General features: G+C 44.5%; 2 protein-coding genes across 2 annotated transcripts in view; one reads left to right on the forward strand and one right to left on the reverse strand.

Moving 5' to 3' along the window:
• Positions 1-1,880: 1,880 nt before the first annotated feature.
• On the reverse strand, positions 1,881-11,772 carry LOC119376516 (uncharacterized). Its single transcript, XM_037646317.2, has 12 exons — positions 10,866-11,772; positions 10,702-10,783; positions 7,714-7,788; positions 7,141-7,306; positions 6,725-6,854; positions 5,705-5,947; positions 4,869-5,033; positions 4,618-4,804; positions 4,302-4,544; positions 3,921-4,092; positions 2,330-2,478; positions 1,881-2,059 (listed from the first exon to the last, which is right to left on the reverse strand). Exons 1-12 carry the CDS (start codon positions 11,334-11,336, stop codon positions 1,881-1,883), a joined length of 2,262 nt encoding a protein of 753 aa, XP_037502245.1. The 5' UTR covers positions 11,337-11,772.
• The window catches only part of LOC119376517 (cleavage stimulation factor subunit 3), a gene marked incomplete at its 3' end in the record, with an annotated part of 37,457 nt that continues 35,858 nt past the window's right edge, over positions 11,335-12,933 (forward strand). Inside the window, exon 1 of the mRNA XM_037646318.2 lies at positions 11,335-11,374. Coding sequence (XP_037502246.2) covers positions 11,335-11,374 — 40 coding nt within the window. The remainder of the gene's footprint in view (positions 11,375-12,933) is intronic.

The raw sequence follows: 12,933 nt of genomic DNA on the forward strand, positions 1-12,933 counted from the left end.
GCGAAAAAAAAAGAGGCGAAGGCCTTGGTCGCTAACGTAAAAATAACAAAACAGAAAGAGTTGCCAAGTCTGCACACGTAGCACTGAATACATTCTCCAAATTTCTGAAAGGATGCAGTCGTCTTGACCTCACGGACTATGTAAGAAGCTGAAGAGTAACCTGAAATACGGCATTAAACTGACATCCTTAGCTGCTCAATGTTGTCCCTGACGAGCTAGTAGCATCATTAGAACTACACGTTCAACAACACCCAGTCTCAAGAAGTGAGGTACACGGCATAGCTATGCACGAAAAGAACACTTATTCTGACAAAGAGTGCGAAAAAAAAAGAGGCGAAGGCCTTGGTCGCTAACGTAAAAATAACAAAACAGAAGAGTTGCCAAGTCTGCACACGTAGCACTGAATACATTCTCCAAATTTCTGAAAGGATGCAGTCGTCTTGACCTCACGGACTATGTAAGAAGCGAAGAGGAACCTGAAAGACGGCATTAAACTGACATCCTTAGCTGCTCAATGTTGTCCCTGACGAGCTAGTACATCATTAGAACTGCACGTTCAACAACACCCAGTCTCAAGAAGTGAGGTACACGGCATAGCTATGCACGAAAAGAACACTTATTCTGACAAGAGTGCGAAAAAAAAAGAGGCGAAGGCCTTGGTCGCTAACGTAAAAATAACAAAACAGAAAGAGTTGCCAAGTCTGCACACGTAGCACTGAATACATTCTCCAAATTTCTGAAAGGATGCAGTCGTCTTGACCTCACGGACTATGTAAGAAGCGAACAGGAACCTGAAAGACGGCATTAAACTGACATCCTTAGCTGCTCAATGCTGCCTGATGATTAGCTGCCTGATGGGCCATTACATTATCAGTAGAGGTATCAGTCACGTCACCACAGATTAAAAACACCCTGTGTCAACAAGCGACTTACTGCGTCAGCTGAATCCATTCTGTGTTCTAACGCAAGAAGTTCCAAGAATATAGTAGCTGACTCCTGGCAACAATGAGCTGTGCAAGCTGCACGAAATATTTGTGTTGCACATTCCTGCCAGAGAACTGAAAGCGTTATATGGAAAGAAGCTGATTACAATGATCAAGTGTTAAACACGATCGCTGAAATTACCTGCCTAATAGTCGACTTTGATAGAGAACAAAGCACTTCTGCCCAAGTGACTGAACATGTCGCTGATAAAAATTATACAATGACAGCACAATCAAAACTTTCTCCGCGTTCTCACAGAAACTCCCAGCGGTGGACCGTGGCAGAAATGAAATAAACCAAGGGAGCAGTTTCATAATGAAATATTGCAACGGTATCCGAGCAGGACAACAGTAAGAACACGTGATCTGGTGCAGCCCACCGAGGCCATATTTGCCTGACCATCAATCTTGTCCTGCGAATAAACGAAGTTCAACAGTAACCGTAACAGCTTTGTGCTGGATGTGCTCAGTAAATCAACCAACACGATGCAGCTACTTCCGTTTCGAGTTTGATCCTGGTCGCGGCAGTCGCATTTCGATGGATGCGAAACGCTAGAGGCCATTGTACTGTACAATGTCAGTGCATGTTAAAGAACACCAAATGGTCGAAATTTCCAGAGTCCTCCACTACGGTGTCCCTCATAATCATATCATGGTTTTGGGATGTAAAACCCCAGATATTCCTATTATTCTGGTGGTACTACAGAATCCGCGATTGGACATATTTAGGGCTATGCATGATGATGCGACCGCTTGCCATCTAGGGTTCATCAGAATGTTGAAGCAGAAACGGGAGCGCCATCACAAGCCCAGAATGGGGGAGACAGTCTATCACTATGTCGCTAGTTGCAAACAGTGTCAGCAATATCAGCCCGCCAAGAGAAGACGAAGAAGATGTCAGCTGGCTTTCAGTTGCCTGCGAAACGTGACTTGTGGGCTTCGACAATGGCCACCTTGTCGACTCTCCCAAGGGCAGCTGACAAGTGTGGTTGGTGGCTGTGGCGTGGCATCCGTTCCATCTTTACTGCCACAAGCAAGCAGCTCCTCGACAGCAGACAGAAGATTATTCACGTAGACTGCATACAGATGAGAAATAATGGTTACATTAGTGTGAACACTGGTTGTTTCATGCGTAGTTGTCTTCAAGCTCACGTAAGAGTTTTTATTGTAACAGCCTGGATAGACAGCAACATATAGCATAGATGAAGAAGCTCACTTTTTTACGTGCTTGCCAGCAGCTGGAAACCCTAACATCTTTTTTTAATTCATGGTGGCAAGCTAAACTTGAAGTAGCCCTCTTAAGAAGTAAGATTTTATAGAAAAATCATGAAGTTTGATGTACACACCATAAGTGGGCAGTTCTCTGATGGGACAAGCAACAGGCTCGCCTCCCCTCGCCTTTGGATGCTTTATCTGCCATCGCAGATCCCCTTTCTTCGTTGCTGCCTGCATTCTTCCCGAATTTTCATTGTAATGAAGGGCGGAAAGCAGACACCTGCACATCATAATGCATTCATTAGTGGCGCTTTAGTGGAGAATTCAAGGAAAGAAAACATTCAGGTTAGTTTGCTGGCTGTTCTACATGTATGTACAATGCTAAGTCAAGCATGTGCACAAATTAGAAGCAGCATGGACACACTGTGATTCCACACATTATTTGTCCATGTTTTGCTTTGCATTGTATGTACACTTAGAATCAGCAACATCACATCATCATGTGTGAAAGGCACATATGACAGAGCTGATTGCTCAAAGTAATTAAAAACACTAATATACAGGCACATTCTGATATTATTAAATGCACAGCAGTTCATAGCAACCAAAGGCATTTTGACCATTTCTATTCATTCATCCGTCCATCTGTGTTGGCGCTGTCATGGTCGTCTCCTTAGCTTGGTGTATACCAACATAGGCATGGGACGATGTGAATGTATGAAATGACAGGTCATGACACGAATAATGTGACGTCCCTGTTGCCTACAGCATGAAATCCTATCCAGCAGTCACTTACGGCACATACCCGCATACGGCAGCCCGTGGTATGCGTGTATGCACCACAGGTGATTCACAGTTTATATCAACCCAGACTTTCTAAATCTTAACATGATGGTGTGAAGTAGCCCATTTCACACACACACACAAAATGCAGCGCCGGTATCGGCGGCATTGGTGATATGTGAAATATTTTAGTGGAAGCAAAGAATAAAAATCGTGCCTCGACCCGGAATCAAATGCAGACATTATCATGATAGCCAAGTATTGTACCACTGAGCCATGTCAGTGCTTCAAACTGTTTCGAAAAAAGACCCTATACAAGCGTCACGTGAGAACAATGGCAATTGCTGTGGCAGTGTTGGCTCTCCGCTTTATGTTTATGTGATAAACGTTACATATATATATGACTCCGCAAGCTACAGCCAAGCATTCCACGCCTACTACCACTACTTATGATGTGCACATCATTGTACCGCAGCGTGCACTTCATGGTGATCAAAGTGCAGGCAAGTACTAAATTTACATAACGACGTCAATCCACCTTGTAACGCTTGGCTCAAAGGAAAAAAATCTAGCACAGGCTGCTACTTTCCGACTGTTTTGCATGAAATTGATTCCCACAATAGATGGGATCTGGCAGACTTCTGGTATTACAAACACTGACTCTGCAAATTTTCAATGCAGTGTTTGTAAAAGTTCAGCGTCATACATCAGGTCTGCAGTGACAAGATGTTTGTGACAACATTTTGTGTGTAATTTATATGTAGCCTGCAGCTGTATGGATGCGAATAATAATAGTATTACAGCAATATAGGTAAATGAGTTAGTGTACACTGCATAGGTATAGAGAAAAATACAAAACAATAAGCACTTCTTAGATTTGCACATATTTTACAGCTTGAATTATATGTTCCTCACATGTACTTCTTGCAAAGAACGTACCTGGCCAGCTGCCCTTGATGCGAAAATGCATAGCATTTTGGAGCGAACCTGTTTATTATGGAGTGGAATGACTCCACGCCAAATGTCTGAAAATTGGGCGACACCTGCCTGATGTCATCCAGAAGCCGTTTGCTTGTGACAATGGCATGTAGCCTGTCATAAGCATCCGTGCCTGAAAACAATTAGAAACACAAGACTGGTTGTTACGTTAAGAATTGTGAAAAAAATGCAATTCAAAGAAAAGCGAATGCTGTTTGTGGAATGTTATGTGCTGTCCTTATTGCAGGTTCTTTTTCTTAGTGCCAGTCCACTGGCTCAAGTACCCATTTTGCACCTGTTATTTCTAAAACTTTATGAAAGGAATATTCGGATAGATGATACCTGGCAAGATCCACTTCCTTCGCTCCAGCTCCCCATGCTTGCACTCCGGGTACAGCAGGCCGTGTCCAGTGTGCTTGTCCTGGATGTGATTCAGGAGGGAGAGCCACACAGCTATGGCAAGATCCCCATTGCCCTTTCCAACTCCGACGGCGAAGTAGAGATGTGCTATGACAGACCGCCTCCAGAGGCCAATCAATTCGCAGCCTCGGTGCTTGCCAGCAGCGATAAGCTGCTTTTTGACGCCTGCATGAAAGAGAGATAATGAGTTTGCTACAAAGAGGTGGTTTTAAAACAGTTATAAACCTTGAAGCCTGACCTTTGCTGACATGCCATGCATCAAAAAGATGGAGCAGAGGAGGCTGGTGTGTCCTTAAGTACTTCCGCACTTGTGGATGGCGGTCCGTCACGATCTCAAGCACTGCGATTCCACTGTCATGGAGGTTTTTTAGTGTCCTTTTCAGCCCTTCCAACTCCATATGGCCACTGGAGGCTACTTCATTTGACTGCAGAAAAAAAACTTAAATGCAGTTTAGCTGTTTTAAAGGCCAAATGGCAAGCTCTCATTACCTGAACAAGCTCAACATCAATTATTTTATTGATGGACGTCTCCAACAATGAGTACGTGCCGTACTTGGCGCAGTATCCGGGGGAGTCGGATCGGCTGTCCCCTGCAAGCCTCGCTCCTGTTGGCTTTAGCTGCTGATGCAATGCCATCTTCTCTTTCTCCCAAACCTGTGGCAAGAATGGATTGTAAAATTCATGCAAGTTGTTTGTAACTCCGTCATCTAAGGTGCCTACATGTTCGAAACAGTTACAAAAAATATATTTGATTGCTCCAGTTTTGTACACATTTTCTGCCGGAGCTAGAGCATGCAGGCAGTGCACATGCAAACTGTTCCTGAGCATTCAGAATAGAGAAGTTTAGTTTTCGAAGATATCTTAATTAATCATTGATTACTCCAATAGTTACCTTTAAAAGCACAAGGTGTTATGTTTTTAAGACATCGGGTTGTTTATTCTGGATCACCCTAACACAATTTACTTGTTTACTGCAGTAAATAGGACATGGAATTTTGTTCCTTGGTGTTTAGTTAAAGCAATACATACTTTTGTTGGTCAAATGTATAAATACTTCAGGAAAGCACCAGCCTATGTAGGCCAATGTCTGACCCTCATCATTTTGTTCCGGTTGTATCTTTTATTAAAATTTCAATGCATGCTTAATAAAACCAGGCAGTCGAAGTTATTCTAATGTCATGTATTACGGAATAATTCATTGCTTACTAAGCACCTTTGGTCAATGGGCATCAGCAAGCAGTGTTCATAAAGAGAAATCCTTAGTAAATAAGAAGAGAGTATGTCAAGAAAGAGTATATAAGAAAAAAAAAAAGAAATGTGAAAACCTTGTTGACGGCTGGCAGCAAGAGGTCATGCTGAATGCGGTAATAAGTTCTGCTGGAGAAGCAGCTTATCCCGGCATTCCGCAAGAAGCGCAGTGTCTGCATCGGGCTGCATCCAGTAAAAAGGATGCTGGCAGCAAGTGCAACATTGCCAAGAGCATTGTTTCCACTCTTTGGCTGGCTGTGCCAAGTCACTGTGTGGCCGTCTTCACATGTTGTTGTAATAGTGACCAAAGAGCCAAGCACCTGTAAACGAATTCAACGTATTGTTGCAGTATTTCATGCACCCTCAAGTGTATTGTGTCTGGTATGAAACTTGCTGCACTGAATTTGGAGCAGGATGTTGAAACGCCTAAGGGTGCTCAACATTAACCTTGGCTGACAAATGAAGTTTGGAAGCTACTAAGTATTGTAAGAAATTTTTGTGCTAATAACTATTTCACTGTCATTCCATGAGTACATGCCATTGCTCCTGATGGTTATGCATACGGTCTGTCAATTTTGTACACAGCGACATCAAGTCGATATCATTGTACAATATCACATGTGCTGTGCAGCCGTTTTGAAGCATACAAATAGACACTAGGCGAGTGTGCATAATAAGTTGTCCCAGTCAAGACAATGACTTTGATAACTGACCACTCTATGCTATCAACACAACAGCAGCAATCTGCAGCGATTCCAGAAAGTTGTTTTTAAGACAAAATGCAGACACACGATTCAACTGCCTTAAACAGTGCAACATAAACTACACAACGAAATTGCATAAATCCGAAAGGCAGAATATGTTACCTGCCTTTAGCGAGACAAAATTGACATAGTAGTCAAGCGAAAAAATGCTTGATAAATGCATTTGAACTTACACTTGGCATTAATTACACAACATCCTCCTTCTTTACATTCCTTTTTTTAGCACATAATGCAGTTCACCATATCAACCTTATCTTGCATAGCTGAAACACGACACTATCCCCACCAAGGCAAGACAGTTATTTAGAGGTATCGATACTATCTGTTACAAACCTCTAGGGACGATGTTGCTGGGCGAAGACAAGTCTTGCACAGCTTCACGAGCTCAAGAAGCTGGTCCTCGTACACGACAAACTTTCGCAGCATGGACCTTTCAAGCGGTGCTGCTGCTTCTGGAGCTGGCCTATAAATAATATGTTATGCTGTCATCTTTGGATAAGTAAACAGAACTTTAACCAGTATGAATAGACGTGTGTTTTGCGTCCAGTCATTCGCTATAAATCAAACACTGATATTGTGTAATGCAGAAAGCAGTAAGCTCTTGTCTCTGTCACATGCAACAGTTAATTTTTCTTGAACTGTTTCTATATGCATACAACACCATAACAATATGTTTTCCTAAGAGGTGTTACATAGGTTGAGCAACAATCTATGCCATCAACAGTAGAAAAATAACGAGTTTTCCTTACAAGGAACTGTCATGCAGTGTAGGCTCATAAGTACAGTCCTGTGAATTATCTACAAATCCATAGGATTCATCACAGGAGTCATCAATGGGCAGTGGTGTAGAACACCTCGGATGCAGCATGTCCTCCAGCAGGGCAAGATCTGCAGTGGTTAGCTCTGTCTGGCATTCTGCAAATAAAGACCCACAAAATTGTACTGTTTTCAGTAGCAGCGCAACTGCATTCACAACTTTACGAGACCTCCAATTGATCGACTTTGTTCATTGTTCTGTAAGGGCAGACTGGTGGTCAAGACAAGAAGTGTACGAACCCAATGCCCAAGCAACACTAAGATCTCAATCGGCATCAAGCAATCTTGGCCAGGAATAATTTTTTGCTACTTGCATCACAGGATGCAAGTAGCGATACAATTTTCCGGGCAGGGGGAGGGGGCAGAATGGAACTGTGGTTATATACTTCCATGTGTTTATGCCTTGATGTGTGCGTGTGTTCTCTAGCTGTCCAATGGCATACACCAATGTCCAATGGCAAACAAAATAGCCACCTTTACAAAAATTGAAAAATAAAGCTACATACCAACACTTCTCATATTTCTCTGCGCCACATCAATCTCTTCAGCACCAACAGAACTGGGCAGCAATAATTGGTCATCTAGAGGAATAAAAAAAATAATAAAACATAGTGTTGTATTACATAACAAAGACACATTTATCCAAGCACAAGTTTGCATTTGTCATTATGCAACAAGGCTGCACGTAACCCGAACACTACAAAGAAAACACTGACATGTACAGACCCTGCAATATAGCTGTAATATAAGGTTGCTGCAGCTGCACACACAGACGTATGTACTACTACATGAAGTGTGCATTAGACCTGCTATCAATTGACAAGGTTAGATATCACCATTTAAAGTGTCACACAGGAACAGAAATTGTCAAACAAGGAAAGCCATTGAAGGCAATGTTTTGCCAAGAGAACTTGCCTTTGTCAATGCAGCAAATGCTTTGTTTTAGCAAAGCTTTATGTATGCTTTGTTAACTTCCGCCATCCTCCATGACAGACAAGAACAGTAAGTTTATGCTAAAAAAACATAGCTGGTCCTTCCATCATAGGAATCAGTATCACACGAAAGTGAAACAGGTCTTCGCAGAAGTAGTGCTTATTGTGCAGTGATATACGAGAGCTTGTACAATGTCTATTCATGTTTGGCAGCTATACCACTGTCTGATGGTGATGATCCCACACTGACGCCTACTGGCACATCTGCATTGCGACGACTAACGCCCATGATCATGGTTTAACCGTTGTGGTAGCTGAAGTTGTTAACAATACCTGGACACGGCGAATAGTGAATTCCGCACAAAGATGACATCAGGAAGCTCAAAATAAACCTTGGCACTCGATATGCACTTCTTCAAAACGTCAAATAAGGATAGAAATGGCACAGTGTACACTCTCGAGTAAAGGGTAAATGACGCATGCACTTTGGCAACACAGGACGCAGAAGTTCGTTGCTTGAGCGCCGAGCACGCGCAGGCGTTCCACGTCCCTTTGGACTTCGTCTCATTCTACGAAGGCACGACATTCACGCGTCGACATCGTTGCCTTTCTGCAGCGCTTATTGCAGCAGTTTTGTTAGTCGTTGCTCTCACACTCAAAGCAGTTGGCGGCACAGAAAGACCAGTGTCCTTCGCTGACATCGAGACGTTTTAACAGTGATCTCTCAGAGCGCGCACAATCTCAAAGGGGCATGCTATAACAACAACGTAGACGAATCGTTCCCCATTGACGCCAGTAACTGCTATGACGCATTGCTTCCCTCCATTGCTCAGAGACAGAGGCACCACCCTGCCCACCCTACCCCGCCAACATAGAGCACCTTGCGAGAGGATGTGTGGAAGATATAGAGCACATTCATGCAGGATTTATCATGTGCCCTGCTAGCTCAGTCGGTAGAGTGCCGAACGCCTACCGTCGTGACTGAGAGGTCGTGGGTTCGATTTCCAGCGGTGAATCTCTTATAGTTTTTTCTTTCTCACCTGTTGGCGTCCATTTTATCAACATCATGTCCGTGATGGAAGTATGTCACTGAAGTCTTGGTGGACCCCAGCATAAAACACATTCGTGTTGAAAAGGATGAGGGGGGATGTAGGATGAAGAGTCGGGAGCGATGAAGGTAGGGAAAAACTGAAGGGGAAAAAATGGTGTGAGGAAAGGACACGACAGTCGTGCAACAGTGGCATGTTGATTGAGTGGACTTGAAAAAGACAAGAAATGGGAAACCGGAACCAAGTATGAGCTGAGGGCAAGTGGCACACAAACTGAAAATAAAATGAAATGAAGGGAATCAAAACCGAAGGGCTGTGTAAGAGAACGTGCAGAGAAGCTTGAGCAGTGATGCCAAGGGAGCTGTCAAATAATTGCGCTGCTTGGGACAAAGAGCTTCTGCTGTGGTTCCTCCTGTGGCTGCTGTACCAGGGCATGCCAACCCAACTCAAATCTGGAAGCCTGTTCCGAGACAAAGGGCAAGGCCTGCTGTGCGCCTCCTGCCAAAATGCTGTTTCTGATGGCTGGACCTTGGTTGTGGCCTACTAAGGAGCTGTCTGCATGGGTTATGCCTAGGCCACAGTTCTCGTGAGCTGCAGCCAATCATAGCTGTCCTGCCCTCAATGAGGTACCAAATTGGCAACCGTCACACATAACCACACCAAGCAACAAGCAAGATGAGAAGCCATTAGGCAAACTGTGATATGATGTTTTTAGTATTTCTGAACTCTAGGGACTCGGAACTTCAGTGTGCTATTGTAACCAGTATCTGTTTTCATTCTTTCTGTGGACTAAGCATCGCGTTTATATGCCGTGCAAAGCTTGTCACTTAGCGCAATGTTTTCGTTTCTGCCTTGACTCAGTGGCAGCGTAAAAGATACACTAAGATTTTTTTCCCTCCTTTTTCCTAGCATCTGTCACATCTTTTCTCAAGCTGCATTACACAACATCACAACAAATAGCTATGTACAATCACTTTTGGTGTGTCTTAGCGGAACACTGGCTTCAGCAACATCCCTTGTTCGTCAATTTCTCATTGCATTGACCCATCATCAAAAATTTGGTCTTGTTTGAAAAAAAACATCTAGTAGCGCCCTGCAAAGTTGTGCATATTTGCGCTGAAACTCAAATGACAAAGGCTGGTTGCTCTTAATAGAGCTTGATATGTCGGTACCAAAGGCTACAAATTAGAAGTATTAACAACAATTGCAATAAATCTTTAACCCCCTTAGACAGATAGTCATAATTCTTTATGATCAGTGGGAAGCAGTACTTGTCATTCTATAGTTGCAAATCTGCAATGAATTGGCATTCACTGGACACTATAACTGATTACTTATATATTGTTTACATTATATGCACAATGCGCCATATGGGAAAAACTGCAAGCAGTGCAATGATGGGTTGGTCTTTGAAGTAGATAGCAGTGAGGTTGTGCGTGAGACCAATAGGCCAGTAGATTTTCTCTGGGAATTATCACTAGGTGCCAAATTAGGCAATAGCCGATTGGGATACCTTTGCTCGGCGACGCAAACGTAGGGATGAAGCTCGAATGGTTAGAAGCGTCGGTTTGTTCCGAGTAGGGGCGGCAGGAGTCCTGCGAGCGATATTAGACAAAGTGATACAGTTGAACACAAGTACGCGCGCCGCGTACAACGCGGCCAGTAATCTATACGAACCTTGGGATCTCTTCGCAAACGCTTCTTGATCGAGGCCTCCGTGTCGTGCTGTTCCGCATCGCGACACGTTGTGGCAGAGACCTCCGCTGGAGCACGCACCTCGGGATCGCCAACACGCTTCAAGTTGTTGCCCCTGCAGTCCCTTTTACCACGGCCTTGGATAGCATCGTGACGCGCAGTTACAGCAGGGTGACACAACGTTGGCACGGCATCACTTTTAAGGCGCACATTCTTCGTCGACAATCCGAAATCGGCCATCAATTGTATGCTGCACGTATACGCGTCTGGAGTGAAGTGGCGTGAGCATAGCAAACTCCGCTTGGTGGGCGTCCAGTCTCCGCCTCGACCGCGGCGCACGAAGGCGACCCACGTTTCTCTCAGCGCCGGATCGGACGGGAATCGGTGGAATTTGCACCCATTGTCCCCCGTTGCACTACTACACGACTTCACGGGGCAAAATATTGGTGCCATGGCGACAGATCGAGATGACACTAATCTCTTGCCCTCTGGTCAGTGTTTAGAGTGTTGTGCACGCACAACACTCTAAATTCGCTCGCTCGCCTCACAGGTACGCTGGATGATAGTGATCGCACGACCGTACGCCGCGAGCAGACGATCGAGAAGGCGACGCGCAAGCTGCCATTGTTGTTTTTCCGGTGCCTGACGTCATCACAACCAGCCAGACTGCTGCGTGAAGTCACCGAAATTAGTACTGTAGCCTGACGTCAAGCTAGTGTTGATGTCAGTGGGTGCGCCATAAAAAAATTCACTTTAATATGAAAATAAAATATCTTATCCGCATTTGCTGAGCTTCACACTTCCTCAGAGCGATCTCTGTATACAGGAGATTTGTATGGCAGAGCAAACTCGTCTCCGAAAAAAGGTGTCAGTACCCCTTTAAAGGGACACTAAAGGCAAATATTAAGTCGACGTTGATTGTTGAAATAGCGGCCCAGAAACCTCGTAGTGCTGCTTTTGTGTCAAGGAAGTGCTTATTTTGAAATAAAATCACGTTTTTAGTGATCCGCATCGCGTTAGCGCGCTTCAAATCTACCGCCTGAAAATACGACTCTCATACGTCACTGCTGCCGTGCCCAACGTTGCCCGCTTTTACTGCGCGGCCGCCGACACTAGTAGCAGCCGAGCGGAAGTAGCGGGACCCACAGTAGCAACAACGGCGCTGCGGCAAAGACTTGCTCGGATGGGCACATTCAAAGCCTTCACCAAGTTGCGGTTGGTCTCGTAATCCTCAGTACGAAAGTGCAGCGAGCACACACGCAGAGGTTTTGACTGTTTAGCACACTGGCGCAATGGCATGACACTAAGCCACTTCGAGCGTAAGGGTTCATTCCGCGGCACCCAGTGAAAAGACACAACGGTTTCCTTGCTGCAGCACTGGCGTTGTGCACCATTCGGGCATCCGGCAATATCACACGCATGCGGCATTTTGTCGAACTTTCTGTCAGAGCGACTTTCACGAGCGCGAAAAACGCACATGGCAGTACGCGATCCCGAAACAACCACTGAGACGGGCGAGGCGCAGTTCGACGGAACCTTTGAACCACACGCGCCGTTCCCCATGGCAACGCCACGGAGGTTTTGTTTTCCAAGAATCAAGCGGAAACGAACAAACAGCATTTTATTACGTCTTTTGGTGCTCGGAATGTTCTTTTTTTACTAGGGATTTTTACTAGTTTGATTACTAGGGATTTATTGTAGGCCGACTTCCATATGTCATCGGGATCACTTCGAAAATGTCCCACTCGTGGCGCTCATCATGTGATACATTTAGCTTAATTTCTCGGTAAGTAGGGCACTGCTGTTGATAATATTGCCGTTTTAGAAGTTGTCATACATTGGGCTTTCACTCTGACATAAATTGTTATTTGCCTTCAGTGTCCCTTTAAGCTCACCAGGTGTTGTTTATGGGTGGTCCAAAGCGTCTATCAAATTTGTGTTGTTTGCTGTTTCTGAAGCAACACACTTAGACAAAACATACGTTCATGCAAACGTGGAGAAAACACGCGCAGCACTTGTGTGTGTTTCTTCATGTATGTGTGTGTGAACA

Source organism: Rhipicephalus sanguineus, unplaced genomic scaffold (genome assembly GCF_013339695.2).
Source record: "Rhipicephalus sanguineus isolate Rsan-2018 unplaced genomic scaffold, BIME_Rsan_1.4 Seq125, whole genome shotgun sequence".
Classification (NCBI taxonomy): Eukaryota; Metazoa; Arthropoda; class Arachnida; order Ixodida; family Ixodidae; genus Rhipicephalus; species Rhipicephalus sanguineus.

Coding starts and splice junctions, on each gene's coding strand:
- LOC119376516 (XM_037646317.2), bottom strand. CDS start 11,336: ATGGCACCAATATTTTGCCCCGTGAAGTCGTGTAGTAGTGCAACGGGG. Junction 6,855..7,140: donor ACACTGCATGACAGTTCCTT/GTAAGGAAAACT, acceptor TATTATTTATAG/GCCAGCTCCAGAAGCAGCAG. Junction 4,093..4,301: donor AAGGAAGTGGATCTTGCCAG/GTATCATCTATC, acceptor AATTGTTTTCAG/GCACGGATGCTTATGACAGG.